The following is a 27242-nucleotide window of genomic DNA, read 5'->3' on the forward strand; positions in this document are numbered from 1 at the left end:
CAAGAAATAAAGGACAACTTGCATAATTGAAACTGTCAGTGTTCATTTCTAGGCCATGCTAGTATAATAAGAAGGAGTTCATATGCAAAGGTATAGTTTATCAAATATAATTAAAGTTACAATAATCCACTTGAGGAAATAAATGTCCAAAGGTAAATAATGGAAATAGTTGTGTGTGTGCGTGTGTGTGTGTGTGTGTGTGTGTGTGTGTGTGTGTGTGTATGTGTGTATACAGTGTGCATGTGGGTATTGCATATTATAAAGCAGTAGTCATTAAAATCATTTGTTACTGGTTGAAAAATAGAAAAAAGATATCAAAAAAAGCTGACTTGACAGGAAGTAATCAGTAGTCAGTTATAATTGGAGCTTACTTATTCTATGTATAATAAGGTGAAAATCTGAGGAAAGGAAACCTCATTTTTTTATGACTTACTAGGAGAACTGGAAAGCAATTTGGTAGAAATTAGAATTAGACCAATATCTTAATGTGAAATAACTTCAAAATAGGTACATTACCTGAACATGCACTGTAGGAAATGTTACAAAATAAGGAGATCATATGTACTTTTTTCAGATTTTGATAGGAGATGAATTCTTAACACTAGGAATAGATGAAACATAATAAAATGAATAATTGTGATTACATGAAATTTCACACACAAATTTAATACATTCAGTATATGATTTCTAAGCAGTCAATTAGGATTTTTTTTCAAATCAAATATCTCTGACTAGGATTTGATATCCAAGACATATAATTTGAAAGACTAAAAGTCATTCCCTAATGCTAAAAAAAAAATGTAAAGATCATGAAACATGGGAATCAAGAGAATTGACTTCAAATCTTGGTTCTGTTTTATTGTTGTTGTTTATTTTTTTTATTATAAGCATCTAATTTTGTGAAGTATGGTATTTATGGTTTGCTCAGAAGAAAGTAGAAGTGTCTCTTTTTTGTTACAACTGAATAGGATTTTCTCAGTGAGTGTTCTTGGTTGTTAATTACTTATTTAAATCTAGTCTTAGCTTTACTAAATGATGATGCTTTGCCATCTGTTTCTTTCTTTTTTTTTTATGACCTGGAATATATGAATGCTCTCATATTCCGGATAGCTACATCTGATTGTATATTGACCTTCTTACTTATATTATCTTTTATTTCTCTGTAGGCAGAGTCCAGACAGATTTCTTTGGAAAAACAACTACAAACCATGAGGGAAACTGACCACATGTTGCAAGTCTTACAAGAAAGTCTAACAGAGCTGGATAAACAGCTCACCATATACTTGACAGATAGAATAGATGCTTTCCAGGTTCCACAGGAGGCTCAGGTAATTCCTCAGTTACATAAGCTTTTCTGAGTTTTTTAAAAGATTGTACAATGAATGATTCCTCCCAGTTCCTGAAGAGACATTTTATGCAGATACAGCAATTTCATAATGAGATCTCCAATTTTTTTTTCCTAATTTGTCATGGATCAAGAGGCTTTACACATATGAAGTGTGTGGCTATTTAAAGCATGTTTTAGTTCCCCCTCCTATTAAGAACCTTTGCAAAATGATAATTATAATCATTCACATTTATAGGGTACTTTAAGGTTACAAAGCCCAAAATAAGGATTTTTGAGCACAAAGAGATTTTCAGGTCATGTATTCCAATTTCTTCATTTTACAGATGAGAAAATTGAAGTCAAAAGAACAGTTTAGTACTTTGCTTCAGGTAGCTTGTGTCACAATTGAAATCTGAACTGAGATTCCCCTGACTTCATATCCATCTCTGCTTTTTCTCTTGATTTATTGCCAATGACTGCAAAATTTGGAGTGTCTCTCAAATAGATTTTTTTTAAAGTTATTTTTCACTCTACAATTTCTTTCCCATGGCCTATTTTAAAATTCCTTTCTTCCTCTTTTACTCTCTTCACTATTTTCCTTTATCAGAAAATTCATGCCGAAATCACAGCCCATGAATTAACATTGGAAGAGCTGAGAAGAAATACTCGATCTCAGCCACCCACCTCTCCAGAAGGCAGGACACCTCGAGGAGGAAGTCAGATGGATATATTGCAGGTAAAGGAATAAAAGAGTCTGCTTCTACTTTTCAAGACAGGTGGACTGACAGAATTAAGAGGGCATTAGTTAATTGAAGATTTTAACCATGGACTGATCAAACTGAAAGCTCTGAGAGATCAACAATTGATATCCTAGAAAATTGAGGACTGAGCCAAGGTTCCATTATGAGTTAGTGGTAAAACTGGGAATTGAGCCCATTTCTGACTTCCTTTCCAGATTATATAGGAATCACAAAGAAGAAGCCTTAAGTAGGAGAAGCAGATTCTGGGAAAGATTTTGAATTCCTAGATGTTATGGATTTCATGGAACAGGGTATGGGAATATGTTACTTGAAAAAAAATATTTGTATCCTGATGTACTTCTATGTATATACATTTCATTTTATTCATCGGTAAGAAAAAACAATCTGATTTTAGTAAGACATTCAAAATAAAAGGGATCACCAGGTATGGGTACTGATAGTATAGATATTCATTCGATAACTAAGATGCTAGAGATACATGCTGGGGTAAATGATGCCTTTACAAATAATTCCTAAAAAGAATAAAATTTGTACTGAAATCAACTTTATCCTCCATTTTTTCAAGATAAATAAGCAATCTGTCAAGCTTTGCTTGTTTGAAATTGTCAAGAATTTCTTGATCATGTAAATTCATTCATTCATTCATTCATTCATTTATCTATCTATCTATTTGTTCATTCACTCACTCATTCATTCGTTCATTCATTCATTCATTCATTCATTCATTTAGGATTTTACAAGGCAATGGGGTTAAGTGTCTTACCCAAGGCCACACATCTAGGTAATTACTAAATGTTTGAGGCTGGATTTGAACTCAGGTACTCCTGACTCCAGGGCCGAAGCTCTATCCTCTGTGCAACCTAGCCACCCCCATCATGTAGATTCTTGTGGATTGTTTAACTATGAATTTATAATTGGTTTGCTACTGCAGTAATTTAATTTGTTATGAAATACTTGATTTTTACAATACTGATTATGGTTGATTATCAGCAATTAAAGTGAAGATAGCATAATCAAGTGGGAAAATTTGTTCTAATATGCAAATTTTATTGTCATCATTGTCATTGTCTTCACTGTCATTATCATCTTCAGCGGAAACTTCGAGAAGTATCCACAAAGTATCAACTCTTCCAGAAGCCTGCTAATTTTGAGCAACGTATGCTTGATTGTAAGCGGGTTCTAGATGGTGTAAAGGCAGATCTTCATGTTTTGGATGTGAAGGATATAGATCCAGATGTAATTCAGAGTCATTTAGACAAATGCATGGTAAGGCAATATTAACATTGTGGTGGAGGGGGCAAAGGGGGGGGAGAGAATGTATTTTGAGTTTTTTTGTAGTGTGTGAGTCTTACTAGGCCTACATATTCTAGAATTTTTCTATCAAAATCAGTCCCACTGGTTTGCATATTCTTCCCCCTCCTCAAAATTAGAGAAACATTTCCCTTACTCCAGGCTTTTTTTTAAGAAATGTATTTCAGTTTTGTTGATCTTTCAGGTAATTACTGACAGTAACTTAGTAATCCTGTTTTCCAGTTCTTCAATAACAAAAATATAGTTTATTCTGTTCCAATGACTTGACTTCATCAAAGACACTAAGTTTTATCATTTTATCTCCTTATTTATTTTGGTTGTTAACTCTGTTGTTATTCTGACCTTGGCAGGAAAAAAAGCAAAACATCAGAAGCAGAATAAAAAAAATTGAACATTTTGTCTTCTTTTTGCTCTCAATTATTGTCCTACCCTCATCTATGTTCTCAATGTAATTTAAACAACAAAAACACTTTATTGCCTGTAACTTCCTTGGCCATTCTGAAATATTCTATGATATCTTACCATTCTTCTAGTAGTTAGTCTAGCCAGTGAAAAAATAAATCATTCAATGTGTTTATTTGTTCTATATGTTTATATTCATAGATATTTATATTATTTTAAAATTTTGTTTTTATATTTTTCTATACACCTAGCACTATGCTAGGTTCTGGGATTCAGGGACAGAGAATGAAAAGTTTTTTCCAAGAACCTTCTGGTAGCTTGGAAATGATGAATCCTATGTGTGAAATTAACAAAAGCTGAAGCTTCTATCCCTGACTTGTGCTCCATTTTTATATTTGTTTAGCCTTGAGTAATGATGTCTGCACTTTTCTAAGCTGCCATCTCTAGAAACATGACTCTTTTTTAATCTGAACATTGATAGTTATATGTGGGTAGAATAGAACTGATTATAACCCAATCGTAGCCCAAGCATCTAGCATGTTTATTTTTCAGATACCTCACTGATCATGAAAAACAAGTTATTATAAAAAGGAATGGTCAATAGAGATGGTTGTATCAGCTCAAAGTAATTTTCCCAATACTTTGTTAATTTTGTTAACTTTTAGTTCCATACAATGATAATAAATTCTTTCCCATGCTCCACAAAGAATGGAATAGATTGTGGAAGTGGTCCTTAAATTTTTTGATGATGTTAATTAATTTTTAAAAAGTCACTTTCTTTACATTCATAGTATGGCTCTTGATAGCCTTTCACTTTTAAAGGTAAATTTTTATTTTTTTATTGTCAGAGTCATTTGACTTTTAATCATGGTATCACCTTGATTTGATTTTGCTTCTGGTTTAAATTTGAAAAATGAAAAATGAGATACTTAAAAATGTTTTATGCTTAACCATGTAAATGCTATTGACCTAAGTTGCCAATTTAACAAAGAGATTGGTAATTTTTCCTGAAATGCATAATTTTCATTTTTTTTAAGAAACTCTATAAAACTTTAAGTGAAGTCAAACTTGAAGTAGAGACTGTGATCAAAACTGGAAGACAGATAGTACAAAAACAGCAAACAGACAACCCTAAAGGGATGGATGAACAACTGACTTCTTTGAAGTTCCTCTATAATGACTTGGGTGCACAGGTAAGATGATTGAATTATTAAGAAAATTGTCTCTTTAAAAAATCGTTCACTCCTAGGAGGTCTGACTTGTTGCACACATATGAGTTCATTTGAAATAATTTTTCCTAGATATTACTGTACTATTATACTTTGAAATTTTAAGTGGTAGAAAGTTTGAAAATTTTAATATTTTCTAGAGTATTTGCATAGAACCTAATTTTTTATATTGTGTTTTAGTTTAATACAAGCTTTATTAGTTTTGCCATTGTCAGTTTTTTATTTATTCCTTTTATTACTTATGTGGGAATACCAAAATTTAGCTTTTAAAACAATGTTTTATTGTTGGTCAGTTGTTTTAGTTGTAGCTGTCTTTTTGTGGCTCCATTTGGGGTTTTCCTGGCAAAGATACTGGAGTGGTTTGCAATTTCCTTCTCCAACTCATTTTATAAATGAGAAAATGAGGCAAACAAGGTTAAGTCCCTTAAGTCTCTTACCTGGGGTTATATAACTAGTAAATGTTTGAAGCAAGATTTGAATTGAGATTTTCCTGGTTCCAGGCCTAGCACTCTATCCATTTCACCACCTCTCTCTCTCTCTCTCTTTTTTTTATGAATGTTGTTTTTTAAAAATCTTAATCCTCATATTAATCAATCAATCAATTAATTAATCCTACTCTACTTCTCTTCTTTTCCCTTTTCTCTGTCCTTTCCACTTAGAAGAGAGGAAGGAAACCTCAATACAATTTAGCAACTATTCTGGAATTTAAAAAGTTCCTAGGTGGTGCTGAGATTTTGGCTCATTTGCCTGAAGTCATAATGAATCTATGCACCGAGTCTTTTGACTCCCAGGTTCACTCTTCTATTCCATGCTGCCTTTCCCAAACTCTAAATTTCCATATCATTGATTAAAGCAAATGCAAACATTAAGACATAGGTAATTCATGGTAATATGCCAGTAGTTTTTAAATCCTGCTAAGATACATGCATAATTTGGTCATTTTAGAGGAACCACAGGGAGATAAACTGTTGGATCTTTTACATTGAGGTACTGGCAAAATCTATTTGCTTAATGATTTAACTTATTTTAGAATTTCTGCCTTGAAATCAAGGAAGAAATGCAAACTGTTAAGTTGAAATGTGGCTTAGTTCTGTATCATGCTGCAGATATTGAATATTAAATACACCAAATGAAATATATGGAAATCTTTCTATTAGCCCAGAGGAAAGTGGTTAGAATGTTTTCACTCTCATTTTAGTTTAGTTTAACAATTAGACTCATAACATTGAATTTTTAGTCAATTATTGCCTCACTTTAGTGAGAAGAAAATGTAAGTCTGCAGTCAGATAGCTTTAATAACATTGTAATCAGAGTGTGCAATGTATAGGATCTTCTCATCATTATGCAATTCCAATTACATATAAAAATCCATTATACCCATTCATTATATGAACATTTTATAGATGATTGTGTAATTACTGTCAACCAGACCAAAAACTTACTGTGATCCATCTTAGTTTTAGGGGCAGCTAGGTGGCGCAGTGAATAGAGCACTGGCCCTGGAGTCAGGAGTACCTGAATTCAAATCTGGCCTCAGACACTTAATAATTACCTAGCTATGTGCAGCCTTGGGCAAGCCACTTAACCCCATTGCTTAGGGAAAAAACCCCAAAAAACCCTAAAAAAAAGTTTTAATTTGAACAAAACTTGTATACCCAGGTAAAATTTATTCCAAAGAGTGTTGTAAATTGTTTTTATTTGGTTCTTAACTTTTTTTTGACAAAAAAAACATTTTTTTTTGATAATGTTACTTACTAGGTATCTGATTTGTTAAGTAGCCATGACTTAGATAATTAGTGTCTTAATAGTAATTCAGATTTATTACCCTGATTTTGTCAGACACTTAAGATTCTTGGAGTACTTGATCTGATTCTTTGTAGAAATAGTTAACTCCTTTTTAGATAATATTTTAATGCTTTTATCTACAGATGTAATTTTGATTAAATTGTTTTATAGCCTCTACAGAAAAAAAACAGAAGTTCTTTTCTCTCTTACTCGTCCTTTCACTTAGAATAGAGGAATAAGACATCTATCAATGCAATTTAGGATCTACTCTGCAATTTAAAAAGCTTCTAGATGGCTCTGAGATTTGTGACTCATTTGCAGAAGTCATTTTGATTAAATTGTGTACTAATTAGAAATTTAATGCAGTTCATACATTAGGTACTTAATGTTTATTGATTGATTATTGATTCATCATATACTTTGCAATTCTTATCTGTGCCATTTATAGTATTCATATCTTATGTATTTTTACAATACAAATATTACACACACAAATAACAAACAGATATGTATCCATAGACATGAAGACATAGGCATTTTTATTTAAATATATTTTATTTTTTTAAAGTTTTTCCAGAATTACATTGAAGATAATGTTTTTACATGTATTAATAAATATGTTTATGTAAATGCTTTCATTTCTCATACAAGTTCATTTCCATTTTGACTAATTCACTGAAACACATGACTTATTTATCTAGTACCTTTTACCCAAGAATTTCAAAAGACATTTTATGTGATTAGCCAGTTTTATTTCAGTTGCTGCCTAGATCTATCCCTGTGCTATTTTATGCAGCAGGACAATTAGGCACCTTGAATGATTTTTGTATGGTGATATTATGCAAGTGATAAAGTTCTAAGACATCAGTTTTATTATACCTGAGCAAACTGGACCCAAGCTATTACAGGTTCCCCATTGTAGGATGCAGCTATCCCCATTTTGCCACTAAGTTGAAGAACAGAACTGTTACGTTACCTATGGCAAGTGTACAGAAGATGTAGTGCTTGGCCACATTGAGGACATGATTATGAAGTAATTTGAAAGATAACATCACTCTTGATTTGGCCTCTTTTCTCTAGGTTACTGAGGGAAAGCAGGATCTGGAACGAGCTTCCCAACTGGCTCGCAAAATGAAGAAGGAGACAGCTTTACTTTCAGAATGGCTTGCTGTTATTGAAGCTGAGTTAGTGCAGAAGTCAACTTCAGAAGGTTTGCTTTCTGACCTGGATCCCGAGATTGCCTGGGCCAAAGTAAGTTGTAATTCAATTTAATTGCTACTGTTACATTAGTGGCCCTAGTGGAGAACTTTCCCACCCCTTCATGTTAAATTATGCCTAGCTAAGCATTCATCGTGCTCAGTGGTTTTTCCACTTGATTATGTCTTCCAAGCAGCACAAGAAATCTTTTTCATTTTCCATTTTCATGCCTTATTTTTGCTACATTGATTACCAAAATTATGAATTTTGTAAACTTATCAAAAAGCCTTTAGGATTTTTAAAAAGATGAGAAGGAAGGAAGGAATATACTGTCATTATATTAGAAATCTTTATTTTGTTATTTTTAATAAAAATGTGATTTTTGTCAGCACCACTTTGTTGCTCTTTCTTGATCACTGTCAGTGAGCATCTGTGACAATTCTATTTTTCTGTGGAATAAGATGATGGTTTATGCAAGAAAATCCATGTGTCTCTGGAAAATTAATGAAATCACAGACAAAAAATGTAAAATTGATTTCCTTGATCTTTCTTTTTACATAAACATAAAGTCAAATGGATATCAATACTTTATTTTTAGCCTCATATAATTCTTAGTCCCCAGATCAAAAAATGAATTTATTAGAGAAGACATTTTGTTGTTCAGTCATTTTAGTCATGTCTAATTCTTCATAAGGATATTTGGGGTTTTCTTTTTTTTTTTTTTCCTTTTTCTTTGTTTTAGTTTTTTTGCAAGGCAATGGGGTTAAGTGGCTTGCCCAAGGCCACACAGATAGGCAATTATTAAGTGTCAGAGACCAGATTTGAACTCAGATCCTCCTGACTCCAGGGCTGGCACTCTATCCACTCCACCACCTAGCTGCCCCTATTTGGGGTTTGCTTAACAAAATTTAGATTGGTCTGCCAGTTCCTTCTCCAACTCATTTTACAAATGAGGAAACTGGGGCAAATCCTTGGTCAGTGTCATACAGCTACTAAACGTTTGAGGCTTGATTTGAACTTAAGTCTTCTTGTCTCCAGACCTGGTGTTCTAATCTTTGTGCCACCTAATGGCCCAGAAAAGACAAATAGAAAACTTAAAAAAAAATTGAAAATGAATATGCTTACTTTGACAGAATTTTGGTGTAGTATTGGAATGTGGTGGAGTTAGTTAGGAGGGTTTGGTTAAGATTGCTGGCATCTGATCATTTCTTAGTGTTGGGGAACTCCTGAAATGATAACTCCCATGGCAACTCCTCTTCAGCTTGTTGAGTTTGAGAGTTCCTGAGGTCCTTTGAACTTAAATGCCTTCCTAGATTCACATTTCAAGATTTGAATGCAAGTCTTTCTGATTCAGAGGTTTTTGTCTCTCTACTTTAACTTGTCAGCATAAATATATAGGTAAAAGTTTGAATTATCTTTCTCTTTGGCAAGAGAACCATGTTATCTGATGGACTTGTAATCATTTCTTTGGGTTTTTTTTTGGCAAGGCAGTGGGGGGTTAAGTTCACACAACTAGGTAATTATTAAGCGTCTGAGGCCAGATTTAAAATCAGGTTCTCCTGAGTCCAGGGCCAGTGCTTTGTCCACTGTGCCACCTAGCCACCCCTTGTAATCATTTCTTTATCATAATGCATCTGGATATGAATATACTGAAATGGGGACATTTAAGGCAATTTCCAGAGTTGAAGAGAACCACAAGAGAATCTTAAAGTGATACTCTGTAGTCTTATTATGTGAGTTGAGGCACAAAGGGACTAGTGTAGCTTATAGAGAGAATATAAAGAAACTGAAAGAATTTCAAATAATTTTTGATGTAACTTTTTTCTAAATTAAAATTCACTTGCTTATTTTTAGTATTATGCAAAGAGATAATTTTCAACATTCATTTTGAAAAGTTTTCTGCATCTGATATAATTTTTAATATATGAAAAATGCATACTATTCTTTAGGAAATACATATTAGCATGTGGTTTTAATCATGATTATTTAGTTTAGTTGCCAAAATTAGTTTGTTTTGTTCTATTATGCTTTCACACCTGCTTTATTATTTTAGACTTTAAATGGTATTATTCACAAAGCAGAAATTTCTTTCTAGCAATTTTTTTGGTATATCTTTTACTGCTGCCCTTCTTTGTGTGTTCACTTGCTTAAATGTAATTACTTTTTGGTTGCAGTAAAGTTGCTGAATGCAATCAATAAATAATCACTTAGGAGAATGCAGGAATCTCAAGTGAAAAAAATGTGGTTGTTGTTATATCTCTCCCCTATTCCTGGCAACTGGACTGTATTATGATATTTAGGAAAAATATTTGAATGTTCACGGAAGAGTAATGAAGCAATGTTAAATGACCAGATGTTATTTGAACCTTGCTTATATTCATCTGAACTACTTTTTTGTTCCCCAAAGTTCTTCAGTGCAATATTTATAAGCAATTAACCTCAACTTTTAAACATTTGTGGACATGTTGTGATTGAAAAAAGGTTTAGTACTTGACAAAGTTAAATTTATTCATGTATGTTTAACAGGCATGTTGATATTTGCTTGAATATTTATTGTTTTAATATAAAAAACTTGTATGATGTCTGGGAATTCTAGAATTTTGAGGGTTTTGTGAGCAATTGTATATGGTACAAAATTTTAAAATCTTATAGCACAATTCTAATACTCCCACTCAATCATTTCATATAACAGTTGAATTGTCAAATAAGATAAGATAGAGTAACTTGAACTATTAATTTGATGTAAAAGTTATACACAAGCTTCCTAATGCTTGAAAAGATCACACAATTAATTTTAGATACTTTTATTTTAGAATGTGCTAAAGCAGCTGGAAAAGAGAAAATTGGATTTAAATAATATCAGTGACATCAGAGTAGCCCTCCAGAGTTTGATAGAGGGCAGTGAGACACCTTTGGAAGAAAAAGTTTCTGTTCTGAATGCTGGTTGGAGTAGAGTTCGCACATGGACTGAAGATTGGCTCAATACATTATTGGTGAGTGTTACTGAAAATGAATTATAAGTGTGGGAATTCATTTCAACTGAAAAATACACATTCTTTTTTTCAGTCGTGAAGAGATAGGAGAGAGAACATAGATTTTCTTAATATTTTATAAAGTGAAATAAAATGGAAAGAAAGCATAGTTATCCTAGTGTTTTTTTGTTTAGTTTAAAAAGATTTCAGAGTTAGTGATTCTAGCAGGTTAAAAGTTCATATCAACTACTCACCAGACTACAAATAAAATAGTATATTTAGCAAATTCTATTTTTCAGAATATTGTTTTATTAAAGAGTAAATAATCATGGCTTATGTACCAAAAATAATTAACTCACTTGCGTTTTCAAACATAGTTTGGTTTTAATTTTGTGTTATGATTTTTAAAAAACTTTTTATCTTTTGAACATGTCATAATTCAGACTTTTTATTATTATGTATTTCCTGAAAGGAATGATTTTGTTTACTCTGAAGAGTTTGCTACTCTGCTTTGTTGTTAAATGATTCCTTTAAAAAATATATACTTTGTAAAATCATCTTTGTATTACATTTCCAAGGAGACAACTTTCATAGGATTCCTTCATGTTTCCTTCAAAAGTAAAAATTGTTGTATGATTGATGGATTTAGAAGGTTGAGAAAATGTTCAATCATTCATTCTACTTAACAGACTTAGAACCTGAAGAATACTTGACTTTACCTAAAACAAAACAAAACATCATGGAATTAATTCAGTATATTTACATTCATTCTTGCAACAAATATTGGATTAAGTTTTTCCTAATCCCTTGGTAATTCAAATGACTGCAAATCAGAAATGGATATCGGTTTTGCAGGAAAGATAATTTTTAGAAATGGTATATTATTGGGTCAGTTAGGTGGTGCAGTGGCTAGAGCATTGACTCCTGGAGTCAGGAGGACCTGAGTTCAAAACTGGCCCCAGACATTTAATAATTACCTAGCTGAGTGACCTTGGGTAAGTCACTTAACTCCATTGTCTTGCAGAAAATATTTAAAAAAACAATAGGTACATTACCATGATTTGCTATCTACAATCTGTATCATAAGAACTGTTAGGTCTTCCTATCTGACTTGCCACTCACACCTATATGTGTTGTCTCCATCATTAGAATGTGAACTTCTTGAGAGCAGAGACCACTGTGCTTTTTTAATTTATATCCTCAGTTTTTAGCACAGTGCTGTGTACATACTTAGTGCTTAATAAAAGCTTTTTCTTTTAAATTAAATTAATTTTGGGTATCCTTCCCTACCTTCCCACCCCACACTAGAGAAGGTCAACCCCTTGATGCAGGCTTTTAACTATGTAAAATTTTACTAGATTCTTTCTCTAGAGGTAGAGGATCTTTGATTTGAGTATTTATTGACTTAGAATAACTTGATTATTCATTAATCTTTGAACAGGATTACTAAAACTGTGTACAAAATTCTCTTGGTTCTGCTCGCTTTACTTTTCATTATTTCATGCAAATCTTTCCATGTTTTTCTAAAATCAGTCAGCCTATCATTTCTTACAGCACAGAAATGTTCCAACATAGTCATATACCACAATCTGGTTGGCTACTTCCCAGTTGTTAGATATTTCCTCAATTTCCATTTTTTGGCTACAAAAGAAGAGAGGTCATATAAATATTTTAGAGTATATAGATATTTTTCCTTTTTCTCTGATTATCTTTGGGAAATAGATCTAATAGACCTAAAAGTGATATAATTGAATAATAGGGTTTACACAGTTTTAAATGGGCATAATCCCTGATTATTTTCCAAAATGGTTGGATTGGTTCACAGTTTTCACCTATGGTGCATTAATGACCCAATTTTTCCACATGCTCTCCAACATTTGGCATTTTCTCCTTCTATCATTTTAGCCAATTTGATAAGTATGAGACTGAATTAAAAGTTGCTTTTATTTGCATTTCTCTTAACAATAATGATTTAGAGTATATATATATATATTTTGATTTAATCGAAAAGCTGCCTATTCACAATCCTTTGACAATTTATCAATTGGGGAATGACTCATATTCTTAAATATTTGATAGAGTTCTCTATATATTTGAATGAGACCTTTATCAGAGAATCTGCTTGTAAAATATTTTCCCCAAATTTTCTACTTTCCTCCTGATTTTGGAAACATTGGATTTATTTGTTCAAACCCTTTTTATTTTTATGTAATCAAAATTATCCATTTCACATTTTACAATGTTCTCTGCCTCTTGTTTTTTTTTCACAAATTATACTTCTATCCATTAATCTTATTGGTAATAGGTCCCATGTCCTAATAATCTTATAACTCCCTCTTTTATCTAGGTCATATCCATTTTGACTGTTTCTTGGTAGAAGTACAATAAATACTTTTTTCAATCATTCATCTAAAAAAGGAGAGTGTAAGTAAAACTAGACAATAGTGGATATATGATTTGTAGAATTTGACAAATCATTGAATTTTTCAGTGAGGGGAAAAAAAAAATTGCCCCTTGATTTTGAGTGTGCCCAGGTGGTTTGGAGAATGGATAGTGGAACTAGCAGAAGAAATAGAAAAATTGGGAAGAAGGGCAACCATTAGAAAGAATAGATAATGATTTTAGTTTGGGACATTCTTAATTTGAAGTGCCAATTGGATATCATTATAGATTTGTCAAGAATGAAGTTTAAAAATGTGAAATTGAAACTGATTGGAAAAACTGGGTGTATCTGCACATATCTATATGTGCGCACACATTACATTCAATCAATATAATTTTTTTTACTTCTGTTACTTTATTTTTTTACAAACAAAACTCATTTCTGTCTCTGAGAATTGATATGCAAGAAAGGAAGCAAACAGAATAATGAAACCCACTTTAGAGGATATCTATTTATTTATTTATTCATTCATTCATTTATTTTTTTGGTGCGAAAATAAATACTCCAGATTTTTTTTTTATTAAAGATTTTATTGTACACTGATCCAAGTTGAGTGTGATGAGCGAGAAATCATTATCCTTAAAGAAGAGACAAAAAGTCTAAGAGATAACAAGATCAGACAATAAGATATCTGTTTTTTTTTCTAAATTTAAGGGAATAGTCCTTGAACTTTGTTCAAACTCCACGGCTCCTTATCTGGATACAGATGGCACTCTCCTTTGCAGACAGTCCAAAATTCTTCCCAATTGTTGCACTGATGGAATGAACGAGTCCATCAAGATTGATCATCACCCCCATGTTGCTGTTAGGGTGTACAATGTTTTTCTGGTTCTGCTCATCTCACTCAGCATCAATTCAGACAATTTCCTCCAGGCTTCCCTGAATTCCCGTCCCTCCCAGTTTCTAATGGAACAATAGTGTTCCATGATATACATATACCAGTTTGCTAAGCCATTCCCCAATTGAAGGACATTTATTTGATTTCCAATTCTTTGCCACCACAAACAGGGCTGCTATGAATATTTTTGCACAAGTGATGTTTTTACCCTTTTTCATCATCTCTTCAGGGTATGTACCCAGTAGTGGTATTGCTGGGGCATGCTCATTTTTGTTGCCCTTTGGGCATAGTTACAAATTTCTCTCCAGAAAGGTTGGATGAGTTCACAGCTCCACCGACAGTGTAATAGTGTCCCAGATTTCCCATAACCCTTCCAACAATGATCATTATCCTTTCTGGTCATATTGGCCAGTCTGAGATGTGTGAGGTGGTACCTCAGAGAAGCTTTAATTTGCATTTCTCTAATAACTAATGATTTAGAGCATTTTTTTCATATGGCTATGGATTGCTTTGATCTCCTCATCTGTAAATTGCCTTTGCATATCCTTTGGCCATTTGTCAATTGGGGAATGGCTTTTTGTCTTAAAAATATGACTCAGTTTTCTGTATATTTTAGAAATCATTCCTTTGTCAGAATCATTAGTTGTAAAGATTGTTTCCCAGTTTACTACATTTCTTTTGATCTTGGTTACAGTGGTTTTATCTGTGTAAAAGCTTTTTTAATTTAATGTAATCAAAATCATCTAGTTTGTTTTTGATGGCGTTCTCTATCCCTTCCTTAGACATAAACTGCTTCCCTTTCCATAGATCTGACAGGTAAACTAGTCCTTGATCTTCTAATTTGCTTATAGTATTTGTTTTTTATGTCTAAATCCTGTATCCATTTGGATCTTATCTTGGAATAGGGTGTGAGGTGTTGGTCTAATCTAAGTTTCTTCCATACTAACTTCCAATTTTCCCAGCAGTTTTTATCAGAGAGAGAATTTTTATTCCAATAGCTGGATTATTTGGGTTTATCAAACAGCAAATTACTATAATCTTTTTCTGCTGTTGCTCCTAGTCTATTCCACTGATCCACCACTCTATTTCTTTTTTTTTTTAGTGTTTTTTTTTTTGCAAGGCAATTGGGGTTAAGTGGCTTGCCCAAGGTCACACAGCTAGGTAATTATTAAGTGTCTGAGACTGGATTTGAACCCAGGTACTCCTGACTCCAGAGCTGGTGCTTTATCCACTGCGCCACCTAGCCACCTCCCACCACTCTATTTCTTAGCCAATACCAAACAGTTTTGATGACTTGTTTTATAATATAATTTTAGATCAGGTAGGGCTAAGCCCCGTTCTTTTGCACTTTTTTTCATTAAATTCCTGGAAATTCTTGCCTTTTTATTTCTCCATATGAATTTACTTACAACTTTTTCTAACTCATTAAAGTAAATTTTTGGTCTTTTGATCAGTAGGGCACTAAACAGGTAGTTTCGTTTTGGAAGAATTGTCATTTTTATTATATTATCTCTACATATCCATGAGCAATTGATATTTGCCCAGTTATTTAAATCTGATTTAATTTGTGTGAGAGGTGTTTTATAATTGTTTTCAAAAAGTTTCTGAGTCTGTCTTGGCAAATAGACTCCCAGGTATTTTATATTGTCTGGGGTTACTTTGAATGGGATTTCTCTTTGTAGCTCTTCCTGCTGTATCTTGCTAGTCATATATAGAAAAGTTGGGGATTTATGAGGGTTTATTTTATAAACTGTAACTTTGCTAAAATTGCTAATTGTTTCCAGTAGTTTTTTTGGATGATTTCTTGGGATTCTCTAGGTATACCATCATGTCATCTGCAAAGACTGAGAGTTTTGTCTCTTCCTTCCCAATTCTAATTTCTTCAATTTCTTTTTATTCTCTAATTCCTGAAGCTATTATTTCTAATATGATATTGAATAATAGTGGTGATAATGGGCATCCTTGTTTCACCCCTGGTCTTATTGGAAATGCCTCTAGCTTCTCCCCATTGAATATAATGTTTGTTGATGTTTTCAGATAGATACTGCTAATTATTCTAAGGAATGGTCCATTTATTCCTACACTCTTGTGTTTTTAGTAGGAATGGATGCTGTATTTTGTCAAAAGCTTTTTCAGCATATATTGATATGGTCATATAATTTCTGATTGGTTTGTTGATGTTATAACTGAGTATACTAACAGTTTTCCTAATATTGAACCAACCCTGCATTCCTGGAATAAATCCTACTTGATCATAATGTATTATCCTAGTGATGACTTGTAATCGTTTTGCTAAGATTTTATTTAGGATTTTTGCATCTATATTCATCAGGGAAATAGGCCTATAATTTTCTTTCTCTGTTTTAACTCTTCCTGGTTTAGGTAGCAGCACCATATTGGTTTCATAGAAAGAGTTAGGCAGAGTTCCATCTTACCCTATTTTTCTGAAGAGTTTATATAGAATTGGAACCAATTGTTCCTTAAATATTAGGTAGAATTCACTTGTGAATCCATCAGGCCCTGGAGATTTTTTCTTAGGGAGTTCAATGATGTCTTGTTGCATTTCTTTTTCTGAGACAGGGTTTTTAAGGTATTTTATCTAGAGAATATTTATTTCAGCATATATATATATATATATTATATATTTATATAATATGTAAAGAATTTTATTCTATGACATTCCCCACAAATTAAATTAAATGTCATAGAGATGTTCCTTTAGCAGCAACTTGAAGAGGGAGGCACAATTGTAATGTTTAGGTGTATTCTTTTAACCCAGAGTCTTAAATTCTCCTAACCACACCTAATATTTGATGGATCTAGTTTTCTCTAATATTTTATGATTATTTAAATATCTCTCAAAGTACATCTCACTGAACACTTAATGCACTTGCTTAATTTTTTTTTTTTTTGTTTCAGAACCATCAAAGCCAACTGGAAATATTTGATGGAAATGTGGCTCATATAAGTACTTGGCTTTACCAAGCTGAAGCCCTGTTGGATGAGATTGAAGAGAAGCCTATGAATAAAAGTGAAGAAATTGTGAAAGTAAATATGCCTAATTTCATCAGTAATATCAATAGAATATGGCACTGCTGCCAATTTTACCTCAATGAACAGGTTACAATGGTTTCAAATTATAGTTATACATTTGTAGGTAAATATAGAAATGCATTCTTCGAAGAGAAGCTATTTCCTATTGACACAGAACTCTCATTTGCAAATGATGGATTTAAATATGTTCCTTGCAATTTACACAGTGAATAAAATTTTGTTGAAAAATAAAAATAATATTTCTAATTTGTAATGTCTTTCTCGGACCTCAGAATCCTGCTGTCTTTTTTTTGAATTTGAATTTTATCTTATCTTTTATTGTATTTTAATTTTAATGAGAAAATCAGAGGTGATAAAATGAGTTATCCGGGAAGATTTGTACATCCCCAATCTTATAAGCTCCCTAATTCTCTGTCCCCTTTTTCCATCTTGACCAAAAGAGAAAGAGACTCCCAGAAGGGCTCAATGATTTGAAAGTATATGGTATGCCTATTTTATGTGTTTATTAGGAAAACTGTTAGTATTGTTTTTATTTAGATAAATTTTAATTTAATTTACATTTAATATATTTAGCTCATCTTACCTTTTGAATAGGATCAAATCCATATTTTGATTGTTATGCTTCTTATTTCTTATATTTATGACAATTTTGTGTTTTATGCACTTAGCGATTAACATCTGAACTGGATGATGTTAATCTACAAGTTGAAAATGTCCGTGACCAAGCCATTGTGCTGATGGGTGCTCGTGGCTTGGCAAGCAATGAACTGGTGGAACCAAAGTTAGCTGAATTAAATAGAAACTTTGAAAAAGTGTCTCAAGACATCAGAAGTGCTAAAGTGAGTACATAGTGCAAAACAGAGGTTATACTATCTCTTTAACCTTTCTTTTCTGCTTCTTGATTTCTTCTTTCCACACCTCTTATTCTAGGGCTTCCCTTTGGCCCTAGATTTATTTGATTGCCCATATTTCTTTACCTTCAGCTCTATGTGGTCTTATCAGTTCTTAAAACTTCAAGTATGATGTCTACATGGATAAGTTTCAAATTAATAGCACTTGATAATTCTTTATATGCTCCTTTGCTAAGACTCACTTTTTAAATTCTCTCCTGGATAGTGCTAACTGAATGTATGATGGATACCTCAAGATCATTGTATCTAAGATTGAATGTATTATCTTTCATTTTGACAGGCTCCCCTTCTTGATTTCCTTATTTCTGACTTTGCTATTCCTGTTCTCACAAATTACTTCCCTCATGACTATTTATTTATATTTGTTGAAACCCCATTACATATCTCCAGGTAGCTAATTCAAATTATGTCAATTGCCATATATAGCAAGTTGCATCATATTGTATTCTCAAACTATCTTTTAACTCAGTTCCTTATTTGCTATTTCTACTGCTTTCACTACCTTAGTTTTTGTCCTTGTCAACTTTTCTCTCAATTGACTCTTGGATTATTCTCTGGCTCACTCTCATTCTCTAGTATCTCCTTTTTCTAGTTTAACTGAAACATCAAAGTTAGATTAATCTCACTAGGACAGACTTGATCATGTAACTTCACTCTTAAAAAAATATTCATTGATTGTTCTTTGTCTCCAAAAAAAGTTGAACTTGCTGTTTTAGGTTTTTCACCACTGTATTAAAACTTACCTTTCTAACCTTATTTCTTTCTATTTGTTCTCCATTACTACATGCCCTACCCAGGCCAAACTACTAGCTATTCTTCCATTAATTCTAGAGTTCTTAACCTGGGATCCATAAACTTATAACTTTTTCAATAAAGTTGGTTCCCCTTTGTATGTTATGCATTAAAATTTTTTTTGGAAAGGGGGTCAATTGCACAAAAATAGTTAAAAACTCCTGCTCTGGATGCATACTGCGTACTTTTATTTCTCTATGTGTTTTATTATGCTTTTAACTACTCCAGAAGAGAAAGTGAGGCTGGTGATCTTGCATAGCCTCCTTTACTTAAATCCAATTCATTTGCATGTCATGGCATCACTTCATTGATGTCATGGTCCTCTTCGAGAATGAAGGAGAACTGTTAAAGACTTTAGCTTTAGGGGCGGCTAGGTGGCATAGTGGATAGAGCACCGGCCTTGGAGTCAGGAGTACCTGGGTTCAAATCTGACCTCAGACACTTAATAATTACCTAGCCATGTGACCTTGGGCAAGCCACTTAACCTCATTGACTTGAAAAAAAATCTAAAATCTAAAAAAATCTAAAACCAAAATACTTTAGCTTTAAAAAGTCTCCGACTACATCTAGGTTCCTCATCCATAATTGGCTTCTGGACCCAGATGGCTCTAAGGAGAAAGTGAGGTTGGTGACTTTGTAATGCCCTTCCTTACTTGAATCCAATTTGCTTGCTTTTCATGTCATGGTCCTCCTTTTTTTTTTTTTTTTTTGCAAGGCAGTAGGGTTAAGTGACTTGGTCAAGGTCACACGGCTAGGTAATTATTAAGTGCCTGAGACTGGATTTGAACTCAGATCCTCCTGACTCCAGAGCTAGTGTCCTATCCATTGTGATACCGAGGTGCTCCATAGTGGTCCTCTTTGATAATGAAGGGCAAACACTAGCAGCAACTAATACTACTCTGGGAATACCTTCTTTCAGTTTTTGAAACATTGTGAGATACTGGGTCCTAAGTTACAAGGAAGAGCAAATCTTGTGATGCTGGCTTCATAGTCTTTATATTTATAAAGACATATTGACTTTCATCCTGTTTCTATTTAATCTTAAAAGCATCAGTTTAATTTATATGAACTTAATAGTGTAAGTAGAAATAAGGCAAAAAAATGTACATTTTGTTTTTATTTTCTGTTAAAAAATGAGAGCAAATGAATTTTTTTTTATTGTTAAAGGACCTTGACCAAAAGACAAAGAGACTCCCAGAAGGGCTCAATGATTTAAAATTGTATGGTATGCCTATAGATTCATAATTTCATTTATTTATCTATTTTTTTTTACAGTAGAAGCATAAGATTTAGTTTGGGGAAATATGTAGAAAAGGCATGCATATTACATAATTTACTTAAGAATATTTATATGGTATTTTAACCATGAATTGAACATAAATGTAATTTTAACAAATTTCTGAGACATACTTCAACTGAGGCAAAAGCTTCAGGTAGATGTTAGGTAAAATGCCAATTTCAGGTACAGTCTATTCTCTCCAAGAATTCTAAAACTTTATTGAATAGTGAGTAAAAGCTCTAGCTGGTATTTTGGGGCAAAAATTCAGTCAGCTCCATTTTTAAGAAGAATAAGAGGAGTTTTTGTAACTATTAAGGATCTTGTACCAGATTACTAAATCACAGTGTTACAGAGATTTAATTTTTAAGTTGCTATGCAATATATTGTTGATATCACCTCTTTATTCTTATTCCCATGAGTTATGAATGGAGTTGAAGTTATATTTTTAAAAGGATTTCTAAATGTCCAACAGCATAATGAAATCATGAGCAATCTTTTTTTGAGCTGACTGGAAAATTTCTTTTTTACTCATTTTTTTCTACTCATTTCCGTTTCTCTTTTTGATTATTGAAATGTGATTTTACATTATTTGCTTGTTCCATCTACGTTATTTTGATAAATGTTGTTTTTAGTTGACTTGCTTTAGGTATGTTTTCTTTTTTGCTTTCTTCTCTAGATGCTAATCAACCAAGAACTTTTCTCAAAGAAACTTTTTGTCAAATCACAGCCTGTTGAGGTTGGTGTGCATTCAGCAGACCTAGACAAATTAGAACATGATTTACAAAATATGTTGAAGGCTGTGGAAAAGCACAGTGATGAAGATGAAAAGGTATAAAACACCTCATTTCTCTTTGAATATTGTCTTAAAAACCTTGATACTTGTGGTAGATAATTCTAAGATAAGCATTTTTTGATATTTGACTTAGAAGTAGCAATTGCCAAATGATTTATGATGTTTCTAAGATTTCGTTTTTAAAAGATAATAAAATGGGGCGGGTAGGTGGCGAAGTGGATAAAGCACCGGCCCTGGAGTCAGGATTACCTGGGTTCAAATCCGGCCTCAGACACCTAATAATGACCTAGCTGTGCGGCCTTGGCAAGCCACTTAATACCATTTGCCTTAAAAAAACCTAAAAAAAGTAAAATAAGATAAAAGAGAATAAACTAATGATTAGCATGGTTTAAGTTTTAAACTATTTTAAGATAAAATTTAGAAAAACAGTGTGTTATACTGTTGATACAGTTGATTAAACAAGATCTAGATTCTGATTCTGCCTTTGGCATACACTTTGAAGTTTTCTCCTGGGCAGATCACTTCTGTTGTTTCAGATAACTTTTGCGAGTAGTTGATGACCTGAATTTTTAGGGGTAGTTTCCTCACTGCAGGTTCCCTTTTGAAATTGCAGCAGTGATTTAAAAAAGGATTCTCAGAATTTGCAACATTTTAGCAAACTATATATATATATATATATATATATATATTTTTTTTTTTTTTAGGTTTTTGCAATGCAAATGGAGTTAAGTGGCTTGCCCAAGGCCGCAGCTAGGTCATTATTAGGTGTCTGAGGCCGGATTTGAACCCAGGTACTCCTGACTCCAAGGCCGGTGCTTTATCCACTATGCCACCTAGCCACCCCTCAATATAATTTTTTAAATTAAAAAAATTCCATTTAAATTTTTGATTTGATATTGCTTCTTTTATTCCTGATGAATATTTTTCTTCTACTTCTGAAATATACATTGCTGAAGAGAAAACAGTGAATTATTGACATATTTTCCTGTTTTTATTTTCAGTTGGATGAGGTGAAGGCCCAGATTGAGGAGGTTCTGCAAAGAGGTGAACAGATGTTACAGCACCCCATGGAAGATAACAGGAGGGAAGAGATACGGTTTCAGTTAATACTTCTGAGGACTAGACATAATAATTTCAAGGTATATTACTGGAAAATTTGTCTCAAGTTTTTAGAACTTAGGTATAGAAAAAAGAAAATATGTGATGTGCTCTAAAAAAAATTTGATGAAGGAAACAGCATTTTCCTTATCAGATTTTGCTTCATGGAGGGTTAATACTTGACTTGATCTATGAAGGACTTCAATAAGCTAAGTTGTCCTATAATGTGAATGAATAAATGAATAAATGATAGGATAGAATTGCTTATCTGGTTCTTTAGTTTGACTTGAATTTGGAAACAAGTTTGGGCTATTTTCAGAGCAAGTTATGGAATATGAAGTTCTTTCATTTCTGGAGCTGGTTGTGCATCAGAATTTGTATAGTTAGCTAAGATTTTCTGTTATATATTTCTTAGATTATAGTTTCCATCATTTATATGTTTTTAATGTTTTATTTAACATCTTTGTTATGTATGTAAATATAGTATCAAAGGAATAAATCATATCTGCTTTACATGCTTAATATTATTAACATCTAAGGATATATGGAAGTTGCCCATAAATGAAAAAAAAATGACTCAGGTTTTCCTTGTTAAGGCAGTGGAAGTTTTGTGAAATTGATTTAACATGTAGCAAAAGAAAGAACAAACATTTTTAGAAACCATGTGGTCATCCTGAATTGCCATACTCATATCGAGCATAAGCCCAAGAACCTCTGTGAAGGGAATAGTACCGATGTTCTGCTATCAGTTGAAGAAGAGGAAAGGTAGAAAAAATTTCTGGTATCAAGAAAACCCAACTAATTAAATTATGGCTTACTTTTATATATATTTACAGATATATTCATTTACACAAACATGCATACTTATATATATTCACACATACACACATTTATAATGTATAACTGAGTCTTTGGGAGAGAATGGTGAAAACTTCATTTGAAATTGTTTTCAGGTGCGGCTAGGTGGCATAGTGGATAAAGCACCGGCCTTGAAGTCAGGAGTACCTGGGTTCAAATCTGGTCTCAGACATTTAATAATTACCTAGTTGTGTGGCCTTAGGCAAGCCACTTATCCCCATTTGCCTTGCAAAAACCTAAAAAAAAATTGTTTTCAAGAGTAATAAAGCAATAAAAGAGATCAAGGATTTGTATACAGTTTATAAAACAAGATATATTCTAGATATTTATGTAAGAGTATATACACATATCTGAAATATGTATGATGTATACATATTATATTATGAGTACTTTCTTTCTAAAGAACATTGAGATGTATAGGATGTACTTGATGTAATGAACCAAATAGTATCAATTAAAAATTAATTTAACTTTCAGGTAGTCCAATAATTTTTAAATTATCTTCTCTCAAAGTCATGACTAGAAAGAGTCTACAAGTCATTTTCCAAGAAATTATCCAGGAAAACTGCTCTAATATCCTAAAGTAGTGTAGGTAAAATAGAAATTGAAGGAATCCACCAATCATTTCTTGAAAGAGATCCCAAGATGAAAACTGCCAAGAATATTATAGTCAAATTTCAGAACTTCTAAGTCAGAGCTGATGTGGTTTCTGAATATAGACTGAACCATACATTTTTCCCCACTTTATTTTTCTGGAGCTTTCTCTTTCATGGATTGGGAGCTATGTTTACTTTTTAACATGATTATTATAATTTTTTTATGGCTGTACATTTTTAGGCTGCACCATGTAACTTGCTTTCTCCACGAGGAGGATTCTGGTGGGAGGAAGGGAGACAATTTGCAACTCAAGGTTTTTGAAGTAAATGTTGCATATAGCTGGGGGGAAAAATTAATATAAAGCTTTTTTATTCACAAAAAAGATTCTAGATTGGATTGCTGGAAGCAACATTTCATAAAGCAAAAAAAAATAATTTAAGTATTTGGAAACTGACAGGACATGACAGGTTTTCAATGTGAGAGATGGTTCTGAATTAGCTTTCCATAAATAGACCGACCATTGACTTTCTAGAGAAAAAGTTAGAATCCAATATGAAATTAGAAAAAGCCTTAAAATGGAAGCATGGATCTGGCAATCAACACAGGTCCAAACCAACCGACTTACTAAGAATTAGAAACTCATTTATCATTCCATATCATCTTACAGATGAGGAAATTAAGGCAAACAGGGCTAAGTGACTTGCCCTGGGTCACACAACTTACAAGTGACTAAGCCCATTTTAAACTCAAGAAAAGGAATCTTCCATACTCCAGACTCAGTGCTTTACTCACTGGGTACTTAATAGTCCTTGATTTACTATTTTTTTTTCATTTTTAACTGTTATAAAGCAATTAACATGATGAAGAGGATAAAAGTTTCTAGAAATCTCAGCCAGAAATCTCTTGATCCTCTTTCCAAAATGAAGGAATGGTAGTCATAGATCTGTTTGGTAAAATTTTCTCCTGTAGGATGGTTGAAGGTGAATGGTATAACATTCCCTTAAAAATAACATTGTGAGGTAGAAGGAAAAAGAAATTTATAAAAAAAACTTAAAAGAAGGTCCAGTTAAGCTTAGTCATCTGGGAGAGCATTTTAGGGTGAAACTAGCAGAGCAACAAATAGAATAAAAAACAAAAAATACCTCTCAAGGTTTTTATAACATTTTTTTTATCCAATAACAGTGAAACCACAAAATTTGAATGTATCATTTGACATTCTGATGTTCTTCTTTGTGTTTGTGTGTGTGTGTGTGTGTGTGTGTGTGTGTGTGTGTGTGATATAAATAAACACATAATATAAATGAACATTAAATATGGGAAGGGCAGTTATCTTCAGCAATGGGATGTTGATCATTTACCATTTGCTAGTCACTGAAGTAGGCACTGGCATTACAAAGAAAGGAAAAAAGAGGTACCATCTCTGCCATCAAGAAATTCACATTTTAGTGGAGAAGGATATACAAATAGCAATTGTATTCATACAAGATATAAACATACAAATATACATATATATATATATATACACACACATTATGTATGCATGTGTTCATGTCTACATGTTTTTATGTATGTGTGTATCTAGATTGTGTAAGTGGGAGGTAATCTTAGAACTAAGGAACTTTCAGTAGGAGGGACTGAGTTTTAAAGATAGGGAAATCAGGAGGGGACAGTAAATAGGGAGAGCATTCTAAAGAGCAACCTCAAGATTACTCTATAGGATAGAGTAAATCTCTTCTATTCAGATTGGTTTAGATATTTTTTCCTTGTTTCTCCAACTTATTTGTGATCTGACCTTTTATCAAAATCATTTATCCTTCTGCACCTAATCTTTATGTATGTATTCATTTATACTCTATTTCTTTCATTTCTGGCTTTCTGTTTTCCCCAGTAAATTTTCTTGAATAAGTCTTTAACTTGGGAGCTAGGGTGTTTTGATTTAATGGAACACAAGCTACAGGGTTCATTTACTTCTATAGGTTGTATATCCTATCTGTTCTCCTGTTCAACTCCTTTTTAAAAATCATAACAAATCATTTTTGTTGATTGCTACTTTGTAGTATTAATTAGTATCGCTATTTTATTCATTAATTTATAACATATGCAAATAGATAGCCCTGAATGCTAAACATTGTCATCTTGTTTGACTCTTTCCCTAAAGCATTGAAGACACAACTTTTTACAGGGATTATATCATAGTATAATGGAAAGATTATTGTGTTTAAAATATGAGGGTTCAAATTTCATGATTTCTGTTTACTAGTGGAAATTATGGGACCAGCTGCTTCAACAAGTCACATCAAGTCAACAAGCATGTTAGTGCTTATTATTTGACAAGGACTGTACTAATCTCTGGAGAAACTTTAAAAGTTTAAAAAAAAAGCACCAAACCCAAAATATTCCATGTTCACAAGAAGTTAATAGTCTAATGGAGCAGACAGCATGCAAGAAACTTCGTACAAATTTGCTATATATCAGATGAATTAGAGGTCATCTCAAGAGGAATGGCATCTTTCTGAACTTTAGATTTTTCATCTTTAAGATAGAAATGATAATACTCGCACCATCTACTTCATCATATTGTGAGGTTCAAATAAGTTCCTAAATATAATGTGCTTTATGAATTGTAATGCCTTACAGAAATGTAGAGCTGTTATAAATGAGGGTGATTAGGCATAGAGTTTTTATAATCTTTGGGTTTTTTTTTTTGAGCATTTAATCACACTTTATGTAAAAGGAATTCTTTTGTCTCACACAGCTCCTAAGTAGCTTCAATTTAAGTTTAATGTGTTATAGAGATAAATGACTAGGTACTAGTAACCATCCAATAATAATCCATCATACAAATGCAGATATTCATCCTCAAAGTTTTTAAAAACATTACAATGGAACACCCTATCTCTTTCCCTGCCTTGACTTTGTTTATGAGGAACAGTCTCCTCTATTAATTTTTATGTTTCTTTTTTATACTTTGCTCAACATCACCACTTTAAAAATATAAGGTTAATGTTTAAACTTAGGTCAACTTTGTGTGGTGATAATATCTTATCCTTAAGGAAATAGTACCTTGTTTCATTGGATATTGGACTCAGGAATGGGTAATTTATATGACTGAGATATAGAAAAAACTTGTCATTAAAATTATTCAGTAAGAAAAAAATGTGAAACAAAATTTCTGTATTATTGAATTTTGCTATAGAAAACCTTCTTTTCATGACCTAATAGCTCATTTATTTATTCAGTATATGTTTTCTCCTTTTTACTAATTGCAAAGACACTATTTGATAATACAAAATAAGACATACATTCTGAGCATCTAGAGAATTATAATATATTATAATATACATATATATAATATACATAAAATCACCTAGAACACAGGTAAGGATGTAATGAGTACCATGTATATAGTATAAATATTAAGAACTGAGTGTGGTCTTGGCAGGCTTCATAAAGAGTAGTATATGTACTAGACCTTAATGCATAGATAAAACATTAATTGAGGACAAGGGGAATATTTTGCTTGAAGCAATGAACCAAAACAACGTCATAGATAATAAAAGATAAATTCTTCATGAATGAATGTACAATGGCTCAA

At 32.5% G+C, this 27242-nt stretch overlaps 1 protein-coding gene across 3 annotated transcripts in view; it reads left to right on the forward strand.

Annotated features, from left to right (window-relative positions):
- UTRN (utrophin) overlaps positions 1 to 27242 on the forward strand; it is a 435226-nt gene that overhangs the window by 30317 nt on the left and 377667 nt on the right. For all 3 annotated transcript variants that reach the window (XM_074187765.1, XM_074187767.1, XM_074187766.1), the window contains exons 9-18: positions 1167 to 1328; positions 1935 to 2063; positions 3181 to 3354; positions 4839 to 4994; positions 7896 to 8066; positions 10826 to 11005; positions 17185 to 17313; positions 17988 to 18158; positions 20978 to 21130; positions 22096 to 22233. In XM_074187765.1, the coding sequence (XP_074043866.1) occupies positions 1167 to 1328; positions 1935 to 2063; positions 3181 to 3354; positions 4839 to 4994; positions 7896 to 8066; positions 10826 to 11005; positions 17185 to 17313; positions 17988 to 18158; positions 20978 to 21130; positions 22096 to 22233 (1563 nt within the window). The remainder of the gene's footprint in view (positions 1 to 1166; positions 1329 to 1934; positions 2064 to 3180; positions 3355 to 4838; positions 4995 to 7895; positions 8067 to 10825; positions 11006 to 17184; positions 17314 to 17987; positions 18159 to 20977; positions 21131 to 22095; positions 22234 to 27242) is intronic.

This window comes from Macrotis lagotis, chromosome 5 (genome assembly GCF_037893015.1).
Source record: "Macrotis lagotis isolate mMagLag1 chromosome 5, bilby.v1.9.chrom.fasta, whole genome shotgun sequence".
Taxonomy (NCBI): Eukaryota; Metazoa; Chordata; class Mammalia; order Peramelemorphia; family Peramelidae; genus Macrotis; species Macrotis lagotis.